The sequence below is a fragment of the Wickerhamomyces ciferrii genome, contig 00006 (assembly GCF_000313485.1).
Source record: "Wickerhamomyces ciferrii WGS project CAIF00000000 data, strain NRRL Y-1031 F-60-10, contig 00006, whole genome shotgun sequence".
Taxonomy (NCBI): Eukaryota; Fungi; Ascomycota; class Saccharomycetes; order Phaffomycetales; family Wickerhamomycetaceae; genus Hansenula; species Hansenula ciferrii.
In genome coordinates, this window is record NW_011887734.1 from 3,340 (window position 1) to 27,079 (window position 23,740).

Genomic DNA, 23,740 nt, shown 5'->3' on the forward strand with positions numbered 1-23,740 from the left:
ATGCAAGAATACCAATAAATTGAGTTATTAAATGAAGAGTCTGGATGAAATCACATTTCCATGTGGTACCGAAATCACTTCAAAGTTCAAATCCAAAAGTTGTATCATAACCCATCTGTTAAGATCTTCCAATTTACTGATAAATCCTCTCAAAAGAACAATATTTGGATACTGTTATAGCGGAAAACCAACAGAGAAAAAACATCCATAATTAATTAGCCAATTAAGCAGCAATTTCAATAATAATAGAAAGTCAACCCAGTATATCTTATAAAACACACTGTAACGAAAGAACATATTAAACATGAGAAATAAGAACAAAGAAAGTCCTTCTTGTGTTCCAAGTAGATAATCTAGCCTTCATATTGGCGTATAAAATGATTGAAACCTTTCTTGACAGCTTGATAATGGTGGTTGATAAGATAATTAAAAGGGGGAATGATGTGAAGGAAAATAAATCTTTTGGAAAATTGGGACATTTTATAATAAATTTGGGGAGTCAGCCACAAAGTAGAGATCTCAAGTCACACCAGTTAGCACAAAACAATCACTAATTCATGTAATTCAGTTAACTTGACACAACCACGATATTTATGGTAATAATTCAGAAAATCTTTTTGTGTACATGATCGCGTATGCATATATCAAAAGCGCGAACCGTAACTGATAGCATCCACTGATCCCACTGTTCATTAACGTCCTGATGTTTGAAAGTCCACCTAGAATTGGTATTTGCATATGGGACTGATTGAAAATCTGAAGTTCTTTTTTCTTCAATATATTGCCTACATAAGACTATTATTTTACAGGATCAATAAAAATGATATAAGAAACGCACGATCAAATATTTTATACATTTTTTACCCCAGATTTAAGATCCTTCTCATATAACAACTTCTTACAATATTGCATGATTAGTCTTATTATTTTGATCTAATTTGTAAGACTTGTGCATACGCTCCTAAGAATCTTTCCCAAATGACTTTTAAGTATGGAATTAAGTAGACTATCAAGTATTAATGCTGATTGAAGTCCCCAGATATTTGATTTGAAAATGCTTTTGTGTACAATATAAGACGTACTCATCAATTAAGGATTATATATAACGGCCCCCGAATTGAATTTTTGGGTATTCAGGTATGAGTCTAGATATATATATGATCAAGATTATATTTGCAGCGGTAGCTAATATAAGTTAACTTGTAGTCTATAAATTATAATATAAATATATATATAATTTTATTAATATAGCTGTTAAAAAAAAATAATTAAATAATATTAATAAATAACAATCTAGTGATACACTTGATCTAGATATTCTAAAATAAGAAACGATTAGATTCTGTGCCTGGCTAGCGTTTAAGTGCATATGAGATCATATTTGATTTTAGGTTTAAGAATATTTAAATTTTGCAAAAAAAACAATAGATATTAAGTATCAAATAGCTCATATCAGGTTTTATTATTTATACAGATTATATCAAAGAAATAATCTCACTATATTTAGGGGGTTATTTATTCTTCACCTTCGCTCAACTCGATTTGATCATAACATATGTCAACAACGAATGGTTTATCCAATTGATAACCTCTAGCATCCGTTTTATCTTTTGTTATAATATCTATGAGCTCATCTTCTTCATTCAATTGTTTTTGATTTATTTCATCTTCTGGAACAATATCAAATTCATCTTCTTTTTCTTCATAATCAATATTTTCTTCAATTTCAACAAAATCTGGTGCTAATGCACTCCATTTTTGAGGTATAACTAAAGTCCATAAATAAATAGTACCACTATCTATACCGGTTGCACCAATTATACATTTTCTAAAATTCCATTCAATATCAACCAGTTCCTCTTTAGGTCCTTCCAAAATTTTAACTAATGAACCCATTGAAGTTTCCCACATATAAATAACATGAGCAGATCCAAATGCCGAAGCAATTAAATATTCAGAGTTACTATTGAATAAAATTGAATTCCATTGAAGTCTATTAACAACATCTTGATATTTATGATCTGTTTCTAATTCCCATAATGATGAATCAGTAGAAAATTCTGGTAAAGTTATTTGTCTTATTATTCTATCTGATGAATTAATTGCCATTTTTCTACCATTACTTGATATAACAATATTTTTTATACTTGAATTTGAAATTTTTTGAGTAAATAACACTTCTAAAGTTTCTCTTGAAATTATTTTAATTATACCTTTATTTGTACCAATAAATATATGTTCACCATCTGGATGGAAAGTTGTAACAAGTGATTTATCATCATCTAAATCTCTTATTCCATGTGTTTCATCAATTATTTTAGGTGTATTATCATAAAGAGCAACAACTATATCTGATATGTTTTTAGAACTAAATTCTGCATTCCATATTGGTCCATTAAAATTAAATTTTTTAATAATTTTATTAAATTTCAAATCCCATAATAAGCATTTCCAATCTCTTGAAGAAGAAAGTAAATAACGACCACAAGATGACCATTTCAGTGATTGAATAGCTCTTATATGACCTTGAAGTTTCCTTATGACGTTTTTAGTATCATTATCAATTATTAAAATAGTTCCACTTGATAAACCTGATGCAAGATAATCTCCACTATTATTGTATTTTATGTAAACTGAATGTCCAAAGTTTAAGGTATGTGTTAGGGTTTCTGGGAACTCTTTTAGCACAGCAAAAGGATCCAATAATGCTAAATTCATAGATTTGTATTGGTTAATGACTTTTCAAAGCTAATTTTTATGATAGATATTAGACATCTATCTGTTCAACGCTTATGTATTGTACTTTTCAAAAACAAAACAAAACTTGAAAATTATGTCACGTGAAAAATAAAAGACGTGTACTTACCGTATTTGGATCGCGTCTTTTCTTGTATTTTTCCAAAGTCTCGAGTTTCTTTAGAAGAAACGTAGCAAAAAAAAACATTGAACGTATAATTATACTAAACATTGAAAGTTCTTTGATCTTTATTTTTATTAATTAAAGATGAAATTATTTTTTTGTTTATTAGGTTTACTTTCGGTGGCTAATGCATTCTATTTCCATGTTATTGGAGGTGAACGTAAATGTTTTTATAAAGAACTTTCACAAGGTACTTTACTTTTAGGTAAATATAATGTTGAAGTTTTTGATACACAAACAAATCGTTTCATTGCAGCTGATTCTTCTCAACTTGGATTAGTTTTAGATATTGAAGTAAGTGATCAATTATCATTTTTATTATAGTTGTTGTTGTTGATACTAACAATTTCTTTTCCTATAGGAAGTCTTTGATAATCATCATAGAGTGGTACATCAAAAAGGTTCACCAAGTGGTGAATTTACATTTACAGCAATTGATACAGGTGAACATAGAATTTGTTTCCAACCACAATCACAAGGTTGGTTAGCAAAAGTTAGAACTAAAATTGGAGTTGAATTTGAAATTGGTGATATAGAAACTTTAGATAGTAAAAAAAATGAACATGTTCAAAGTTTAACAGGGAAAGTTAAAGTTTTAAATAAAAAAATTTTAAATATTAGAAGAGAACAAGAATTAACTAGAGAAAGAGAAGCTAAATTTAGAGATGAAAGTGAATCTGTTAATTCAAAAGCTGTTAATTGGACTATTATTCAATTACTTGTTTTAGGTGCTACATGTGTTTGGCAAATTAATCATTTAAGATCATTTTTCGTTAAACAAAAGATTGTTTAAAAAGTTATGATTTATTAAGCGGTAATAAATGGGTCATGATTGTATAATATGTATTTAAAAAGATGAATTTTTACAATTCCTACTGATTTAGTGTTCTATTTTATGTTTAGTGTAATAATTTATATACTTGAATTGAAAAACATTCAAGGGTCCGTTATACCTTAATTATATAATGAATTGAGTTTGTAAAGAACAAAGGAATTTTAATTTAAAACTCTATACATATGAAACATGAGATGAATCTTGAGATTTTTCTTTGTTAGGGTTATGATATATTACAACTAATTTTACTTTAATTGGTAAATTTGATGATTCAATATTCTAGATTTTACATACATAAGGTGTGTAAGATAGTAATATATAAATTGATCCAGACCTAGGCTTGTGTTGACCGAAAAGCAAGCTCGGAATTGTCAATATGATTTGATAAGAATTGTCTTGTATAGGTTATAGAAAAATAAAAATTAAGTCTAGTAAAATTTGATCATAACTATACGTACAGGTAACAGTGTACATCTTGTGCAACAATCAGCTTGTAAGGTTAAAAGAAAAACAGTGGCTATCTAGGCTAGACTATATTGGTTGTTAGGGTATTGAAAGGGGAGAATTCATATTAATAAGTATTTCAGTAACCTTATACCCTTCAAACATGATTGCACAGTTGAATTTAAAACATTGGGCTCGACATACACTTTGAATTTTTATGTACACCATGCCTAGTTCTGCGAGACCGACTCAAATTCATTACAACCCACAACTTTCTATCAAGTAGAAGACAAATATACAAATGTCTTTACAAATAGGATCAAATACTACATGATTTAGTCAAGTAATCGAAGGTAAAGATCAGTTGTTTAAAGATTAACCATAGTATTTACAAGATATACAATTTTTTTTTGTAAATGTGTATGTCTTTGATCGCTTTAGAATGATTAATTCATGGCCTATTTAAATTTGAGGTTTAATTTGGAAAAGTTTAAAATATTCAAGACAAAAATTGTACGATTGGATTGGAATTCAAGGAAATTGTGAATTGTGAAGACAAATGAGCCCGTGTGCTTATCAGGTCCCCAGCCTGGGGAATCTCTCACTAGGCCGGATGTGTTCTCTTCAAGACTGGGTTTTCCCAGCCTAAAAGCTTTGCCTAAAAGAATTTTAATCCGGGGTTTCCTGATTTCAACGTGCAGTGGGACATTGACAAGTCTACAAGTCTAAAATAAACCAGTTATAGTAATAGGAATTGATAGGAAACTTCAACAACTATATAAGTTCAATTAACTAAGATCATAAAGTTCAATTAAACAATTATAGATCCATTATATCCTGTATCTTGTCATTAATAGTGATAGTCCAAATAACAATTGTCTTTGATAAAGAATTGGTATGTACGATTCAAAGGTCTTGCTCATTTGTTAAGAACACAACATTTTTAAGTGCTTTTGTTGATATTTCCATAGTGATACAGGTCCATCTTGAAACCATGGACAAATCTAGTTCGAAAGGGTATTTACATGGAAAGGCGATAAATAAAATATTTAAACGATTCGAATTCCTCTCCTTATACTGACTAGTAAAATTAATTTTGTAAAAACTTTTTAAACAACTTTAAAGTGATTGCAAAGAGTCTTCAAGAATATATTGTGAAAACGACCCACTGGCTTTCATTCTCTAATAATAATTTATAAAGATCTATTTTAAAAATGGTAAGTTTCCAACTTGGTGTGAATGGACACAGGTACATTCTCACTTTAATTCAACCCAATTTTCATTAGGGTTGATTCTAGTATCAACACTTAGTTACAAAGATCACTAACATGGAATCTAGTCTTATGATAGGGCTAATCATCAACCTAATTTGTCCATCAACTCGGTGAATTCTGTTGTTGAACCTTTGACTCCTCCAGATTTAGGAGATCAAACTTTTAATTCTTCCGTCTTCACTTCAACTTCAAATGGTCCTTCAACTGCTTCTTCAACACCACTATCAAATTTAAACAACAATATAGGCGGTAACACTTATAGATCAAGATTCAAATCATTACCTTTAGTGAATGAATTGGATCAAAAATTTAGTCAAATCAACATTAGTAATTTGCAAAATCTTTCACAACCATCACAGTCAAATCAAGTTCAAACACCTTTACAATCAAATAACGTTACACCAACTTTAAACAACTCCAATAATAATTTCACAAAGAATGATTACTTCATGAATCCATTAAATAGGGGATCAAATGGTTCTATCCCACAAATTTCTCTTCAACAATATCATCAAAATGCTTCGGGTTTAAATTTGTCCAATGTTAATATGACCAATGCTGGTATGAATATGAATATGAATAATATGAATTTAAACAATTATAATAATGGGTTGAATCGTACATCTCCACCACCAATTGGTCATACAAATGGTCATTCAAATGGTAATCAACAACAACCTCCTATCCCTCAAAGACAAAAATCTCAACCTATTTTATTACAAAATCAACATCAACATCATTCTTCTTTACCTGCAGTACATTTTAATTCTCAACCTCAAACTCCAAAAGTTGAAATTCCAAATTATAAAAATTATGATGAATTAAATTTAATTCCAATTGAAAGTCTTGATATATTAAAATTATCTGTTGATCAATATGGATGTCGTTTTTTACAAAAAAAATTAGATCTTGATGTTTCAATTAAAGATGTAATTTTTAATAAAATTTTTAATAATTTAATTGATTTAATTATTAATCCATTTGGTAATTATTTAATTCAAAAATTAATTGATTATTTATCAAATTATCAAAAAGATTTATTAATTGAAAAAATTCATACTTATTTATTTTTAATTTCAATTAATCAATATGGTACAAGATCTTTACAAAAAATTATTGATAAAGTTTCAAATACTTATCAAATTGATTTAATTATTAAAGGTTTACAAATTAATGATGTTACGAATGGAATTGATGATAATAATATTGTTAAATTAATTAAAGATTTAAATGGGAATCATGTTATTCAAAAATGTATTTTTAAATTTCCTCCAGAAAAATTTCAATTTATTATTGATTCAATTTGTATTAATAATAATATTGTTAGAATTTCAACTCATAAACATGGTTGTTGTGTTTTACAAAAATTATTAAATAATGCAAATTTTAATCAAATTTTAAATATTGCCAAGATGTTATTAATTTATTTGGATGATTTAATTAATGATCAATTTGGTAATTATATAATTCAATTTTTATTTGAATTAAATTTTTTGAAAACTTCTAAAAATATTTCATTTTTAATTGATGAATTTTTTAATAAAATTTATAATAATTTAATTCAATTATCATGTTTAAAATTTTCTTCAAATGTTGTGGAAAAATTTATTAAAATTTTAAAATTTAAACAAAATTATTTATATTTAACTGAAATTATTAAATTAGTTGATTATAATTTTGAATTATTAATTAAAGATAAATTTGGTAATTATGTTATTCAAACTTTAATTGATCAATTTTATGATGTTAGTGAATTAAGTTCTGAAATGAATAAATTAATTGTTAATATTAAAAGTTATTTACCTGCAATTAAATCTGCTCCATATGCAAGAAAAATTCAATTAAAAATTCAACAATTAGAAACAAATTATAGTATGAATAATATGTCATCAACAAATTCTTCATTAAATTCATTTCATGATCAAAATAATTTAAATAATAATTTTAAAGTTACAACAACTATTAATCCACATCATCATATTAATAGTAATGATTTAAATAATCAATATACTGGTTTAGAATCTGATCCAAGAAATTATAAAAATCCATACATTACTAATGATTATAATATTAATCATAATGGTAATAATTTTAATAATAATCAATTTTTGAATGATGGTGCAGGTCATCAATATGGAATTCAAAATCCTTATACTACATATAATCCAGGATCAGAAAATCAAAGTGTACCAGTTATGAATAATTATACCACAGGTCATAATCAAATTTAGAAATTAAATAGATTAATTATATCATAAAGATAAGGAAACAAAAGCTCATTGTTATACTTTTTTATATATTTTCTCATGAATTGTTTCCTTCAAAACAATTATAAGTTTTTCAAAAAAATTGTTACATATATATTATACCCCAATTTTGCTCACTTTATGTATTTTATATTATAAATTTTGTATGTATATCAATGATGTGTTGTGTTTATAATAAATGATTAGATTTTGTACAATTAAAATTTACCAAATTTAGAAAATTACTTGATTTTAATAATTTTTTGTGACAAGCACACATAAAAAAAAAAATTTAAAAAAAAAATTTCGAAATCAAAACAAAAAAAAATAAGCTCGGATTTATCTCCGAATTTGTAAATGCTCCGAAATGACCGAGATCTAAAATTAATTAATAGCTACAAATAATTCATAAAATCATTAAATTAATTAAATATTAACTATATATATCAAAGTCTTCTCCATTAGTCATTATAATCCCATTATTAATCTTTGAATGATGATCTGTAAATACACAACTATCAATAACATTGTTATTCATTCTTGTATCTGTATCTTCTCTTCTTGATATATTTAAAGATTTAATTGGATATGGATTCATTATATCGAAAATTTCAAATGAAGATTTAGTTTGAACAATAAAATTTGTATCATTTATCATTCCTAGTGTTTCACCAAATACATCTTCAACTGTCTTGGTAGAATTATAATCAACAATAGAATTCTTGAAACCTAATCTTATATCAAAAAGTTTTAATTTAGATCCTAAAAATGAACATAAGACTCTATCACCATTTATTTTTTTAATATTAATAACTGACCCATTTCCAGAATTTTGCTGCTGTTTTTTAATTTTATGTATATTTTTATTATTCATACGATCATCAATAACTAAAGCTTGACCACTTCTTGTACCTAATAAATAAACATTACTAGTTTTATAATCAGCAGTTAAAACATCTAATCCTTTGAAAATAACTTCATCTTGTTTACTTAAATCACACATTGATTGTTTAAAACAATGTTTACTTCCACAAATTATTAAATTATTATTTAAATTATTATAAAATGAAGTATTAAAAGATTCACGATTTGATTTTTTAATTGAATATGATTTAAATGTTGTTTGATTAATTTTGGTGGAAATTTCAACTTCACTAGGTTCATTTCCAACTCCTTGCCATGTTTTAATCAATGTTGAAGTATTATCACTTTGTTTAAAATTATTAAAGTCTCTTAAAATTGAATCTTTTTTATCATTTCTAGTGGTTTTTAAAATTGGTATAATTGGTTTATAATTTAAAAATTCATCACCATCTTTATTAACCATCTCATTTAATTTAACTTCATAAATAGATTTATTACTACTAAATGAAAACCATTTATTTAAATCATCATAAATAATTTTTTCAATTTTATCTGAATGATAACCACCAACTCTTGTAGTTGTACAATTTCTTTTTTCAATATTTTGTAAACAATATTTCTCTATTTCAAACTTCCTTCTGTTTAAATCAAACCCATTTAATTTTAAATCAAGATTTGAATATAATTTTAATTTAAATCTAGGATTGGAAGAAATTGATTGTCTATCTTCTAATTTAGCTCTTTTAATTGCTCGTTCATTTTCCCTTTTTTCTTGTTTAATCACATTTGAATTATATTTATGAGATACTGTAGTATTTGATGTTATCTTAAAATACTTCCTTTTAGTTTCATCATAATAAAATCCTGGAATTTCCATATTATAATCATTTCTTTTTGAAGTTGTTACTAGTTAACTTTTAAATTATCAATTCTCATAAAAATAAATTTTATAATCTACAATTTCGCGGGTATTAATTATTATTACAAAATTCAAGTTACAAACAATTTTGTATAAAATCATATCAATTCATCATTATAATTACTTTAATTAAAAAGTATAATAAATATTTTGTAGCTATTTCCCATATATCTTCTTCTTTTTTTCTTAATTGAAGATTGAATTTCCAAAAAATGAAAAATTACCTCTATTTGAAGTTGTTCTTGTACCATGAGGGAAAGGTAATTGAGGATCATCAAATAAATTTAATTCATCACCAGCCCAATTTGCAGGAGCAAGTCTTGGATTTCTATAAGCTGAATTTATTTTTGATTTCGAATCTTTTGTTGATTGAGCTTCAACTTCACGACGACAAAATGGACATGAAACATGTTCTTTTAACCATTCAATTAAACAAGAACGACCAAAAATATGACCACATGGCATTTGAACAGGGATATGTTGATCTGATTCTTCATTATGATCTGGTTCTTTTACAAATCTTTGATATTTACTATAATTTTGAGCTAAAGAATCATGAGGTATTAAAATTTCAGGATCATCATTCATAATTTGACGAGTTTTTTTATAAATTGATTCTAATTTTTTTAAATTATTTTCATCATTTAATTCATCACCTTCATCTTCATTATTTTTAATTTCAACATTATCATAATCTTCATAACAAATTGAACAAATTCTATCAGATTCTTTTAAAGATAACGGTTCCACAATTTTTAAATGTTTTATAGCATCTTTTGTAGCTTTTTTATTTCTTCCACTACCATTTGATCTATCTCTTAAAAAAGTTTCCACAATTTCTCTTAAATTATTTGGTATATTATTAATATTGAAAACTGGATCTTCAGTTGTTGGTCCATTTATATTATTATTTGATATATTTGTTCTTCCAATTGTTACAGAAAATCCTGGAATCCCTTGAGCAATAGTACCACTAAACAGAACATCTGTATCATTATCATCATTATCATTATTTAAATTTGTTTCTTGAAGAGAAGCTGTACCATCACTTAATATTCTATTTAATGCTTCTAATGGATTATTCCAATTGTTATGGTTATTATTGTTATTATTGCCAGTGTTGTTTCTATTTGGTTGAGTACCATCTTCATTCTCACTGCTTGAAGAGGACATTATGTATGGATTAAAATTGTTGTTTAATTCAATTTAATTGATTAAAATTGAGTAATAATAATAATATTGATTTGTATTTCCAATTAATTGTTCGCATTTGTAATTTCTAGACTTTATTCTCAAGAAATATTTGTCCAAAGCACAAAAATCCGACCGGATTTCTTTTTGAGACTTTTATTTTTACACTTGGGACATTTAAGGACATTTGGGACATCTGAGACATTTGTACTTAACATAAATTAGACAAGGAATATCAGACAAAAGACAAAAGAGACTAATCATACAAGTGAAAATTTAAGAAATAATGAAGTAAACTACATAATTCATAAGGAAGTATATTATAGCAAAAATATATTAGCAATTAATTAATTATTATTTTACAGATATTGAGATCTAATTGATTCAACCATTTGTCTTTGTTCTTGAGGAAATCCAATAATATCATTTGGTGATAATGAAAGAACTTGAACAATAACTTCAGCTTCATTTGGATCTAATTTTGATAATTTATCTCTTGTTGAAATTGAAAATTGTGCCCATTTTGGATTTATTGGTGGTTGTTGTTGTTGTATAGGTGGTTGTGGTATAGATTGAGTTGGAGGAGGTGGAGGAGTATTATTTGATTGTAATTGTGGAGTTGATGAAGAAATTTGTTGTTGAACAGCTGTAGTTATAGAATTTATATCAATTAAACCTAATAATACCATTGCTTGTACCACAGTTATTGGTATATCTGGTGACATATTGAAAACTTGTTGAGCCGAAGATAAATCTGTTGATAATAATTGTTTTAAAGTTGATAATAATTCAATTAATTGAATTGGTGGTATATTTTGTAAATTTTGTGAAATTTTATCATTTGAAGTAAATGCATTTGAATTGAAAGGTGGTAAATATTGTTGAGCTTTAGCTAATACATCTGGCATTTGAATTGGTGTTGAAACAGGAGGAGTTGCAGATTGTAATGGGGGTATTTGTTGATGTTGTTGGAAAGGAGGTACAATATTATTCCCTTGTAAATTTCCAGGTATAGGAGTTGAAGATTGAGAATTATTAAAATCATTTTCACGCATAGCAGCAGGTATTTGAACATAATAAGGAATAAAATTTCTATTTAATTCCAAGATTGGTCTATCTCTATGACCAGCACCTCTTAAACCTTCTTTTGATAATTCAACTCTTAATTTTTTTTTTGGACCTAATTTAATTTCTGTTAATAAATTTAAAGCTTTTGAAGCTTCTTGTGGATTTAAATATTCAACAAAGCAAAAATTTCTATTTCTACCTTGAGGATCAATTCTTGATCTAATATCTACGATTTTACCACTACCAGCAACAACACTTGATAAAATTTGTTCATCCCAATCATTTGGTATATTACCTAAATAAATGACTGATGAAGCATTCGCTAAAGAATCTGCAGTAGCTGAGTTACCTGATGGTAATGATGAAGATGAATTTGTAGAAGCATAGCTAGGTGGCCTTCTTTGTTGTTCACGACCTTGATCTCTTGATCTTCGTATAGAGTATGACATATTAAAGTTGGTGATTTAGATTGATTTAGATTGTTGATTTGTTGATTTGGTGTTTCCACCATATTTTCAAATTTGTTTTTCAAGGGATCTCGAAACAAAAAATTAAACATCAAGCATCACTGCTTATGTAATGAACAACTACTATATACTAGCTCAATTAATATTATTGTTCTACATCTCTCTTTTAATAATTAGTATTACAAGTCTATATTATATTACCATACACACCATTCTTTGCATTTTCTTTGATTTGTACAATAGAAGCTCTTTGATCTTCTGGAATTTCTGCTAATTCTTCATCTGATATGGCTAAAACTTGTTTAATTAAAGCTAATTTTTCTTCATCTAATTCTTCTTCCTCTTGTTGTTGTGATTGTTCTGGAGTTTGTTCTTCTTGCTTTACCGTTGAATCATCATTACTTATTAAACATTTTGTTATATCTTCTGGAGTAGAAGTACCTGTTATAAGTAGCGTTTCCACCAAGGCATAAGATAATTGAGGACATTGGGTTAATAATTCATTCATTAATGATGGATTTCTTTTAGCCATCTCTTTAGCATCTTCTATAAGGGTTAATTTTCTTGTATCATCTAAAGATTGTAACGTTTTCGATATTGAATCTGCATAACTAAGACCTTGTGGTAATTGTATACCTGGGGGCAATGGGGGTAAAGTATCATTAGATTTTTGATTATTATTATTATTATTATTGTTATTATTACTTGAGCCATTTGACGATAATGAATTTTCATTTGAAAAATCACATTTTAATGATCTATTACCAATTGAATAATTATTTAAATTTCTAACAGCTGAAGAAGCAGTTTCAACATCTGGATATTCAACAAATGCAAAACCTTTTGATTTCCCTGTTTCTTTATCAAACATCATTTTCAAATTGATTACAGGACCAATTGATTTGGCTATATCTGGGTAAACATGGTTAGTATAATATCTCTTGAATTCATTAGGAATAATAACATACCGAGCACTTGCTCTTCAGTCTGATCGTAAGGAATTGACCCTATATATATCACTTTCCCTGGAACTCTTTCTGACATGGTTGATAACAAACAAACACTTTTTAGTTCAGTTTAGTTGATTTAGTCTTTGTCTAGTCTCTGTTCAGTATTCACTTGATGTTTTTGTTTTCAGTTTCATTGCACAAGTGTGAAAACGCCACTTTGTACTCTGAAAAAAAAAACAAATATAAAGATTTAAATTTTCATTGTTTTCATTGGAAATTAAAAGGAGTTTAAAAAGTTCACCAAATTCAAATAAAACTACTAAAGCATTGTAACTCACTTTATCAAGCAATCCTTGTGTTATCAATTCCACCGCTTGCACTGTGCTTTGTAGATTATCGTTAATTCCTAGGGGAGATCTACGTCAATTTTTTTTTCAATAAACTATTTGTTTACATTATGGATACCAAAGAAATTAAAACTCATATCACAAATCTTGAGAAGGCCAAAGATGATAAAACCATCTTGGATATCCTCAAGATCCTCAAGAATGATATCAAACCTACTGAAAAACTACTAAGAGTGAGTATTGTGTTGATAGTGTGTTGATATTGATTTACTAACATTTATAGGAAACAAAAGTTGGTATTGTGGTCAATAAATATAAATCATCTGATAATAAAGAAATCTCTGATATCGTCATGAAAACAATTAGACAATGGAAAGAAGAAGTTCAACGTCAAAAGAAATCAAGTCCTGCTGCTGCTTCTTCTACATCTGCTAGTAATGGTAATGGTTCATCAAATAACAACAACAACTCATCAACTCCAACAAATACCACAAATGTTGTTGGTCAACAAAAAAAATTTGTTGCTAATGGTCCAAGAAATGCTAAAAATGATGGTGTTAAAACTGATTTATATGAAAATAGAACAAGAAATGGGGTAATACAGGCTCTTTATAATGGTTTATGTATTGATTCTGAACATCCTCCAAATGTTTTATTAAAATTAGCAAAAGAAATTGAAGCTGAAGTTTTCCATGCTGAAAAATTTGATACAAGTTCAAATACCAAGTATGCTCAAAGATTAAGAAGTTTAACTTCAAATTTAAGACAAAAAAATAATCCTGAATTAAGAAATAAAATTAATAATGGTGATTTATTACCAAAAGTTTTCATAAATATGAGTCCAAGAGAAATGGCACCTGAATCATTGAAAAAGGAATTAGAAGAAATTAAAAAGAAAAATTTATTTAATGCTCAAGGTGCAACTCAAGAAAGAGCTGTTACTGATAGATTTACTTGTGGTAAATGTAAAGAAAAGAAAGTTAGTTATTATCAACTGCAAACAAGATCTGCTGATGAACCTTTAACAACTTTTTGTACTTGTGAAAATTGTGGTAATAGATGGAAATTTTCATGATTTTATTTCCTTTGGTTTATTTACTACTATGATATCTGTTATTTTGTATATTAACAACACTAGGAGTTTTGCTTTGAATGCTGTATAACTATTAAATGATTTTAAATTTAATGAATTTGCTTATATATATTGAAATTGGAAATTACATACAATTTGTAGGACATTTTGTGGTAGGTATGAATTTTTGGGGCAACGTAATTAATTATATAAAAAATATATATATCATACAGGTTCGTAAAGAGGTAGATGACATTTAATACCTTCGGTAAAACAACCTTTTAGCAGCAGTTATTGAAGAACTAATATTGAATGATTGAGTACTTACAATAATATTCTCATACTATGTAGATCTTAAATTTATATTCTGTAATATAAAAAATTACTCGATTGAGTGTATTTGTTGATAATGTTCTCATCATGAAATAATGATGTCTCTAAAACATTTTGATTCTAATAAATACCATTATAAGATCTGAACTATCTGGTTATTGAAATCAAACTATGACTATGAAAGCTGCATTTCAACTATCTTCAAAGGCTTCTTTAATAAGGATTATATCACCTTCCAAACCTTCAAATTTTTTGAATAATTATTCAACTAATACCGAATCTTCAAGTTCATCAGTTATTTCCTTTATAGAAAACCATAAACGTGATGTAGTTAACGGACTTGCAGAGATAAATGATGAAGAAGTTTTGAAAACTATGATGTGGAATCATTTATATGAAAAAATTAAAATAAATAATGTATGTACTTGTATCATATTGTTTTGTTACACTTATAGTACTAATAATCAAAGGTTCAAACTGAAGTTGAAGCTCTTAAAAGTATGTTAAAAAAAGAAAATTACGATATTAATAAAGATCATTCGGATGAAGATAAAACTCATGAATTATCAAAGAATTCAAAATTAGAGGAACAAATGAGAAAAAGTAAGTTATTCATGTTGTTTCATGAATTATTGTTTCAATCTCAAGTATACTAATATAAGAATTAAGTTTGTCTAGAATTCAATTATGGAAACAACATAAGCTCTAAACTTTATCTAAAGTACGTAATATTTTATCAAAAAGAGATCATACTTTCATCTATTAACAGTTTATTATAAATTAGATGCCAAAATTCATTTTTTTATCTTTTTGGTATATATGGACCAAAAGCACCAACACCAAAAGAGTTGGAGTTTAAATATGAAGTCAATTCAATAACAAAAAAAGATTTTGAAAATAGTATAGCTTCTACTAAAGGATTACAGAAACCTGAAGTTATAATAATGGAAAGAGAAAAAAATGGATCAGTTAAAGTTACAAAAACATCATGGGAAAGAAATAGATTAACAAATTCTTCAAATAAATGCTCAGGACTTTATGATCCCAAATATAAAAGATTTGTTCCAGATATTGATTTAAATTTTGTTCATAACAATTACTCAAATAGATCTGCTAATGATGAATTAAAAGAACTTTTGAATAAAGCGAAATTTAATAAATCAAGTGATGGATTGGAAGGTATTTCTGGGTATAAGCGGTCTTCTTTAAGATGTGCAATATTAGAAAATTTACAGGAAAATCTTGAAGAACCTGATGTTCGTGAAAAAATTGGTAATTTAAGACTATATTTGAGATATGAAAATATATTATTACCTAGAAAAAGAAAAATAAGTGAAGAAGATGTTGATAAGATAACTAAAATTCCATATTTAATGAAGAAAATTGATGATTGTGAGTACTGACATATAATCTTTGAGATTATTTAAATATTGAACTCAAATACTAATGTTTTATTTTAATAGGTATTGAAGAAGTTAATGCAGTGCCATCTTCAGTTAGACTTTTTCCAGAGTATGTATTGCTTCAGCTTTGATAAAGCTCATATATATGCTAACAGTTATTAATGAAGTAATTTAAGTACTTTACTTTATTTACTTGGGATTTTAAAACCACCTTTTAAAGAATTTTCATTTAAATTAACACAAATTTCAAAATCTGCAAATTTAGAAGATATTCCGAATAATTTTATTCATAAATTACCAGATAAATTTGATTTATTCATATTAGAAATTAAATATAATAATGAGTCTGCAGACGATAATTTTAATGAATTACCAGGTAAAGTTGATTTACTAAAATTCGAAAGAAAATATGATTATCAGTCCAAAATTGATAAATATTCAAAGAAGTCATGATTGGTGATAAAATATACTATACTATATCATTAGTATATGATATGATGACCATATCAATGGAAGATTAAGTAACTAGTTACGTTTTTGTTTTGAAGTTTACATATTATAGTTCTGCATTGTAGTTTTGTCACATTTTGTTATATAATAGTTTCAGTTTTGGGGCAACATGTATGAAATTCTTTGGGTATTGATGATTAACAATTTAAAAGTGAAGAAACCATCTTTCAAGAACCCTACAAGATTAGGTTAAGAAAGGATCAAACAATGCTTCTAAGAAATTCATTGCGATTGTCTTCAAGGACTTCTTTAAGAAGGGTTATATCCCCTTTGAAAACTCTTAATTTTTCAAATTATTCAAATTCTTTATCAATTAATACCCAACTTTCAAGATCAGTTTCAAGTAAAAGAACTTGGATATATAACTATCCTGATTTGGTTAATGGGCTTGCAGAGACAAATGATAAAGACATTTTAAATACTTTGATGTGGGATAATTTAATCAAAAGAATTCAAAAAAAAAATGTATGTTATAGAATTCAAATATTCTGTTTCTCTAGGCTTATAATACTAATAATTATAAAGGTTCAATCTGAAGTGAAAATATTCAAAGAAATGTTAAGAAAAGAAGGTTATGATATTACTAGAGGTGAATTAAGTGATGATGAGATCAATAAAATAGCAAGTGATTCCAAATTAATGGAACAATATGAAACAAGTAAGTCATTTATTGTTTTAATTAAATTATTTCAATTTTAATTTTACTAATATAAGATTTAGTTGCTCAAGAATTCCATGAAGGATCAGGTTTTGGACTTATGCCAACGTATGTTATTCTTCTCCTTTAACTTAAAGATTAATTGAATGTTGTACTAACAATATAAAAGTGACCATAACTCAATTTTTTATCTTTTTGGTATATATGGAACAGATGTACCAACACCAGCAAAGTTTACATTTGAATATCATTTGAATTCAATAACAAAAGAAGATTTTGAAAATACAGATAAATCATCAGATTTATTACGCAAAATTAAAGTTATAACATTGAAAAGGAGACCAAATGGATCAATGACAGTTAAAAAATTGCCAATTTTAAAACATGGATTATGGAATATTTTAATAAGACATGAATTACCAAAATTTTTACAAAAAATTTCAGGTTTTAATTTAATTACTAGAAATTTTCCACTAATTAAAGGGAAGTTTATTTATACAAAATCAAGTGCAGCTGATGATGAAGTAAAAGAACTTTTAAATAAATTGGATTCTAATAAATTACAGAATGGATTAAAAGATATTGAAGATGATGAACTTTTGAAAGCTGCAATGTTAACAAATTTACATAATATTCTTCAAAAACCTAATGTTCGTGAAGAAATTGATGATTTAAGAAAAGCATTGCAAAAAGAAGGTAAATTTAATCTTAAAAAAAGTAGATTAAGTTATGGTGATGTTGGAAAGATAAATAGCAATTCGACTTTAAAGAAAAAATTTGATGATTGTGAGTATAAATTATCTTGTACTAAAATTCCAATTATACTAATGTTTCATTTTATTAGGTATGAGAGAAGTTAACAGTGATATAAATTCAGGTAACTTTTTACCAAAGTACGTATATAAATATTTTGTGTTTTTCAAAGTTATATGAATACTAACACTTAAATTAAAGTAATTTAAATTCAGCACTTTATTTACTTGGATTTGGAACAAAACCTCCATTAAAAGAATTTTCTTTCAAATTTTCACAATTTTCAGCATCAAAATCAAAAGAATTACAAGATCTAGATATTAATGAATCAAATATTGATTTAATTACGTTAGAAATTGATGAAAATGATTTTAAAATTGAAAAAATGCCAATTAGGAAAACATCAATATTATCAAAAAGGGTGATACCTATAGGTAAAATTATTTACTTTTCTATGTTATCTTTAATAGTTTTTGGTTTATATTCTTATATATAAATGAATTATAAGGCCATAAATAAGTTTTATATTTAATAAGATTAAATCGAACTAATCAATCTTATTCAACAAATCCCATATATATTTAAGAATTCTAGTAATTCCTAATTGAGTATAATACTCTATATGGGAATTAAGTAGATCTTACGTGGGCGTAACACAGTAACAATAAAGATTCCTATCTTTGTAAAGAACTTAAGGAGCATAATCAATTATAACCCCAGATCTTAATATTTTAACTTATAAGTCATGCTTAGATACTCAATTAGATCAGTCACAAAATTAACCCTTTCAAGAAGACGTTTATCATTGACTTCTACAAAACTCCAAATTGATAATTTGAAATATAATCAAGTAACCAGTTTAAGAAGAAATTATGCAACAAATCAAGAAGGTGGTGAAATTATAGGTAAATTTAAACAAAAACTTGATCAAAATCCAGGTGTATGTTAATTTTTAAAACTAATTCTTCATATGGTGTTAATATACTAATGTTTTTGATATAAGATTATGGATGCATTTGATCAAGTTGTAAAAATGATAAAAGATAAAAGAGTTGACAATGGTGATGGTGGTCCCATAAGCCCAATGGAATTTATAGAAGCTATGCAAGATCACGATGTTATCAAACCATTTGACAAATGTATGTATTTATGTTATTTTAACTCATCAGGGGGTGAATTGATATATATTAACATTAATTTTATTACTAGTTGAAGAAGAAATGGAAAAAGCAGGTATTGATCTTAGTCCATCAGCGTAAGCTTGATATAAAGAAATTGATATTAGAGAATGTTACTAACAATCTTATATAGAATCATAGCATTATTCAAAGCCATGCATGACTGGTAGATCATGAATAATTCGAATAATCTAGTACAATTAAAATGCAATTTATAAATATAATATATTTTGAAAAATTATTGGATCAATTTAAATTATATATTATTTAATAATATATTATAAATATAAATATATAATATTTAAATATATTAAAGAATTAATTAATTTTATAATTAATATAATATAAATATATACGTATAATTTTCGATATTCCCAGGCTGGCGATGGGATAATTCTACGTACTTACAGAGCTGATTTTCTAAAATATATTATAATATTTGTATTAATATATTTTCGATAAACTATATCTATATATTACTTATCCAGCTTACGTAACTTTTATTTTTTTTGGTTTACGGGGCACACTCTATTTTCTTTGAGTCAAAAAGAAAACTATAGTAATCAATTATACTCAACAAAAATCAGATCTTATAATTCTTTATAAATATAGATACAATCATATTCAAACATGTTCAGATATTCAATTAGATCAACTACAAAATTAAACATTGCAAGAAGTTTATCATTAAACATTCCTAAAACCCCAATTTCAAAATTCAATCAAATAACTAGTTTAAGAAGAAATTATGCAACAAATCAAGAAGGTGGTGAAATTTTAGCTAGATTAACTCAAAAAATTGAACAAAGTCCAGGTGTATGTTAATTGAAAGTCATATATAGGTGAGATTAATACTAATTCTGAATCCCAGGTTATGGATGCATTAAGAGAAGTTCAAAAGATCATGACTGATAAAGGAATTGATATTAGAGCAGGTAATTTAAGTCCAATGGAATATGTTAAAATTTTTAGAGATGAAGAGATTAAAAAATCATTTCAAAAATGTATGTATGATAACTTTATGTGATAGAAGGGTAAATATTAACATTTGTTACAAATAGTTAGTCAAGAAATGGAAAAGGCAGAAATTAGAATTGATCCAACACAGTAAGTTTTATATGAAACAATTTAGATCAAGATAATATACTAACTTTTTTTAAAGGATTGAATCATTAATGAAAGTTTTAGGACTTGATAAACAAGAAAAATGAGTTGAATCTTCATTATAATTTTTAGTACATAGTCATATAAGCATATTATTTATTTTATTATACAAATTTGTAAATTCATTAATCATTAAAATTGTCCTTATTATAAATACCCTATTTCATTAATTTCAATTCTTCTTCTTTTTTTTGAATAAAATCAATAAATTTCCAAATTTTTTCTTCTAAAATTGGTAATTGCCACCAATAAAGATCAAATGAATTATCATAAATTAATATTTTTTTACCAAAATTGATTAAAAAAGGTGATAAATCAATGAATTGATTAATTATAATCACAATGATTATTAAAATCAATAATAAATTTAATAATAATATGAAATCATTTGTTGATAATAGGAAATTTATTAAAAATTGGTAAATTTTTGTTGAAAATCCATATTTATTTGAAATTTTGGGTATTGAACTGTGGTTTTCCTCATTATTAACCAATCCATCATTTAATTTTGATATTTTATCATTAAATTGATTATTAAATTCATTTAAATGTTCTTGTTGTAAAGATATTGTATCAATGTTTTGATTTTGAAATTGTGGTGATAATGAAGAAGGTGAAGTTAACCAATCATGATTATTTGATGAATTTTCAGTTTTTCCAATCATATTAATTAAATCTATATCAAATAAATCATTCAAGAATTCTAATAAGATTGATTTATTTATTAAAATATTTGAATATTGTTTTGTAAATAATGATAAAGTTTCGTGTATATGTTGATGATTCCAATTTACATGGAAAACATCATCAATTATTCCTAAAAATTCTGAAATGTCACTGATTGATATCGAGTCTTGTGATTCTTTATAATTCTGAATAATCAATTGTAATCTTTTGGTAATTTTACTAGTATTATTCATTAAATTTTGGTTATTTTGCTAAAAATGTTTTATACCCATCCGGTATTAATTTTTTTAGGAACAAATTTTCACTCGAGATAACGATTTTACCTCCTAAAAACCATCAAAACATCATTAAAACTCGAGGAAAACCAAGTAATACCATAATAAATAGTGATGAACAATGATATACATACAATTTATCCAATTTAAACCTTTGAAAACCCATTAAATCTCACGTTATTCAGTAAATTTCTTTCCAAAGTCACGTGCAAATATGTCATTTGCATGGGTACAAAAGCTATTAAATTGACACAAAAATGATGATTTTAAGTAGAAATTGGGCTAAATTAAGGGGGAAAACTAGGTTATAGGTATAATTTGACACGTAGAGATCAATAAAATACTTGTTTTAACTGATAAATCACATCCTAACCCTTTAAACCACCATTTAAACCCATTAAAACCAGATTTCAACTGTGTTATTTCCATCGCGCATATTAACCAATTTAAACTTTGCCGTGTAACTGCACGTTATTTTGATAAAATTTAAAAACATTTTAAAAGAAGAAGAAATCCAGATCTTTATCTTTATCTTCTTATTTATCTTTTATTCATATCATATTAAGCTCATTATGTCTGATTCAAACATCCCAGAGTTGAAAAACTCAGTTTTAGAACTAATTGGTAATACTCCTTTAGTTAAATTAAATAAAATCCCACAATCTTTAGGTATAAAACCAAAAATTTTAGCTAAAGTGGAATTTTTCAATGCTGGTGGTAGTGTTAAAGATAGAATCGCTTTGAGAATGGTGGAACAAGCTGAAAAAGAAGGTAGAATCAAACCAGGCTATACTTTAATCGAACCAACCTCGGGGAATACTGGTATTGGTTTAGCTTTACTTGGTGCTGTTAAAGGTTATAAAACAATTATAACTTTACCTGAAAAAATGTCAAATGAAAAAGTTTCAGTTTTAAAAGCTCTTGGTGCTGAAATTATTAGAACTCCAAATGAAGCTGCTTTTGATTCTCCTGAATCTCATATTGGTGTTGCTAAAAAATTAAATAAAGAAATTAAAAATTCTGTTATTTTGGATCAATATGGTAATATTAATAATCCAGATGCTCATTATTATACTACAGGGGTGGAAATTTATGAACAAACTAAAGGTGATATCACTGCATTAGTTGCAGGTGCTGGTACTGGTGGTACTATTTCAGGTATTGCTAAATATTTAAAAGAACAAGATTCCAATATTAAAATTGTTGGTGCTGATCCTAAAGGTTCAATCTTAGCTGTTCCAGAAACTTTAAATGAAACTGATGTTAGTCAATATAAAGTTGAAGGTATTGGTTATGATTTCATTCCAGAAGCTTTAAATAGAGATTTAATTGATGAATGGTATAAAACTGATGATCAAGAATCTTTCACCTTAGCAAGAAGATTAATTAGAGAAGAAGGTTTATTAATTGGTGGTTCTTCTGGTAGTGCATTAGCTGCTGCTATTAGATATTGTAAAGATCATCCTGAATTAACTGAAAAAGATACTATTGTTGTTGTTTTCCCAGATAGTGTTAGATCTTATTTAACTAAATTTATTGATGATGAATGGATGAAATCAAATGATTTCCAAATTGAAACTAATCAAAATGATATTGCTAAAAATGATGAATTTAATAATGCTACAATTAAATCATTAAATTTAAAACCTGTTGTTGCAGTTAAATCAAATACAAAAGTTCAAGAAGTTGTTAAAATTTTAAAAGAATATGGTTTTGATCAATTACCAATTTTATCACCAAAAACTGAAAAATTAATTGGTTTAATTACACTGAGTAAATTATTATCATCATTATCATCGAACTCCATAACAATTAATGATTCAATTGAAGATATTTTCTTAGATTTTAGAAAATTAAATAATTTTGATGATGTTAATATTTTTAATGAAAATAAATCTAAAAAGAAAAAATTTATTAAAATTACTGAAGAAACAAATTTAAATGAATTAAAGAAATTTTTTGAAAAAAATGCAAGTGCTGTTGTTACTGATAAAGATTATAAACCAATCCATGTTGTTACAAAAGTTGATTTATTAGATTATTTCATTGGAAATTGATCAATTCAATCAACTAACAAACTAATTATCAAATTGTATACTATATTTTAATGAATCAGATATGAAATTAATGCTAAAAAAAAGCTGTTTACTACAATGTAGATTATCAAAATATCTATTTTATA

General features: G+C 26.1%; 11 protein-coding genes across 11 annotated transcripts; 5 read left to right on the top strand and 6 right to left on the bottom strand.

The window, feature by feature from the left end:
• Positions 1–1,515: 1,515 nt before the first annotated feature.
• On the bottom strand, positions 1,516–2,718 carry SWD1 (COMPASS subunit protein SWD1; the record flags this gene model as incomplete). Its single annotated transcript, XM_011279031.1, has 1 exon — positions 1,516–2,718. The coding sequence occupies one exon, from the start codon at positions 2,716–2,718 to the stop codon at positions 1,516–1,518; it is 1,203 nt and encodes a 400-aa protein (XP_011277333.1).
• A 286-nt stretch (positions 2,719–3,004) lies between these two features.
• Positions 3,005–3,713, top strand: ERP1 (Erp1p; the record flags this gene model as incomplete). The annotated part of the gene is made up of 2 exons (XM_011279032.1): positions 3,005–3,214; positions 3,282–3,713. 2 exons carry the CDS (start codon positions 3,005–3,007, stop codon positions 3,711–3,713), a joined length of 642 nt encoding a protein of 213 aa, XP_011277334.1.
• A 1,700-nt stretch (positions 3,714–5,413) lies between these two features.
• BN7_309 (Pumilio-family RNA binding repeat-containing protein) lies at positions 5,414–7,704 on the top strand (the record flags this gene model as incomplete). The annotated part of the gene is made up of 2 exons (XM_011279033.1): positions 5,414–5,448; positions 5,550–7,704. The coding sequence occupies 2 exons, from the start codon at positions 5,414–5,416 to the stop codon at positions 7,702–7,704; spliced, it is 2,190 nt and encodes a 729-aa protein (XP_011277335.1).
• Positions 7,705–8,152: 448 nt separating this feature from the next.
• Positions 8,153–9,460, bottom strand: BN7_310 (uncharacterized protein; the record flags this gene model as incomplete). Its single annotated transcript, XM_011279034.1, has 1 exon — positions 8,153–9,460. One exon carries the CDS (start codon positions 9,458–9,460, stop codon positions 8,153–8,155), a length of 1,308 nt encoding a protein of 435 aa, XP_011277336.1.
• A 228-nt stretch (positions 9,461–9,688) lies between these two features.
• Positions 9,689–10,675, bottom strand: BN7_311 (DNA repair protein; the record flags this gene model as incomplete). Its single annotated transcript, XM_011279035.1, has 1 exon — positions 9,689–10,675. The coding sequence occupies one exon, from the start codon at positions 10,673–10,675 to the stop codon at positions 9,689–9,691; it is 987 nt and encodes a 328-aa protein (XP_011277337.1).
• A 377-nt stretch (positions 10,676–11,052) lies between these two features.
• Positions 11,053–12,210, bottom strand: PTI1 (cleavage polyadenylation factor subunit PTI1; the record flags this gene model as incomplete). Its single annotated transcript, XM_011279036.1, has 1 exon — positions 11,053–12,210. One exon carries the CDS (start codon positions 12,208–12,210, stop codon positions 11,053–11,055), a length of 1,158 nt encoding a protein of 385 aa, XP_011277338.1.
• Positions 12,211–12,415: 205 nt separating this feature from the next.
• On the bottom strand, positions 12,416–13,102 carry RNA15 (Rna15p; the record flags this gene model as incomplete). Its single annotated transcript, XM_011279037.1, has 1 exon — positions 12,416–13,102. One exon carries the CDS (start codon positions 13,100–13,102, stop codon positions 12,416–12,418), a length of 687 nt encoding a protein of 228 aa, XP_011277339.1.
• A 775-nt stretch (positions 13,103–13,877) lies between these two features.
• Positions 13,878–14,600, top strand: DST1 (transcription elongation factor DST1; the record flags this gene model as incomplete). The annotated part of the gene is made up of 1 exon (XM_011279038.1): positions 13,878–14,600. One exon carries the CDS (start codon positions 13,878–13,880, stop codon positions 14,598–14,600), a length of 723 nt encoding a protein of 240 aa, XP_011277340.1.
• An 830-nt stretch (positions 14,601–15,430) lies between these two features.
• On the top strand, positions 15,431–18,361 carry BN7_315 (uncharacterized protein; the record flags this gene model as incomplete). The annotated part of the gene is made up of 5 exons (XM_011279039.1): positions 15,431–15,577; positions 15,779–16,326; positions 16,510–16,709; positions 17,001–17,501; positions 17,730–18,361. The coding sequence occupies 5 exons, from the start codon at positions 15,431–15,433 to the stop codon at positions 18,359–18,361; spliced, it is 2,028 nt and encodes a 675-aa protein (XP_011277341.1).
• Positions 18,362–20,754: 2,393 nt separating this feature from the next.
• On the bottom strand, positions 20,755–21,516 carry BN7_316 (uncharacterized protein; the record flags this gene model as incomplete). The annotated part of the gene is made up of 1 exon (XM_011279040.1): positions 20,755–21,516. The coding sequence occupies one exon, from the start codon at positions 21,514–21,516 to the stop codon at positions 20,755–20,757; it is 762 nt and encodes a 253-aa protein (XP_011277342.1).
• A 614-nt stretch (positions 21,517–22,130) lies between these two features.
• On the top strand, positions 22,131–23,615 carry CYS4 (cystathionine beta-synthase CYS4; the record flags this gene model as incomplete). Its single annotated transcript, XM_011279041.1, has 1 exon — positions 22,131–23,615. One exon carries the CDS (start codon positions 22,131–22,133, stop codon positions 23,613–23,615), a length of 1,485 nt encoding a protein of 494 aa, XP_011277343.1.
• Between the last annotated feature and the right edge of the window lie 125 nt (positions 23,616–23,740).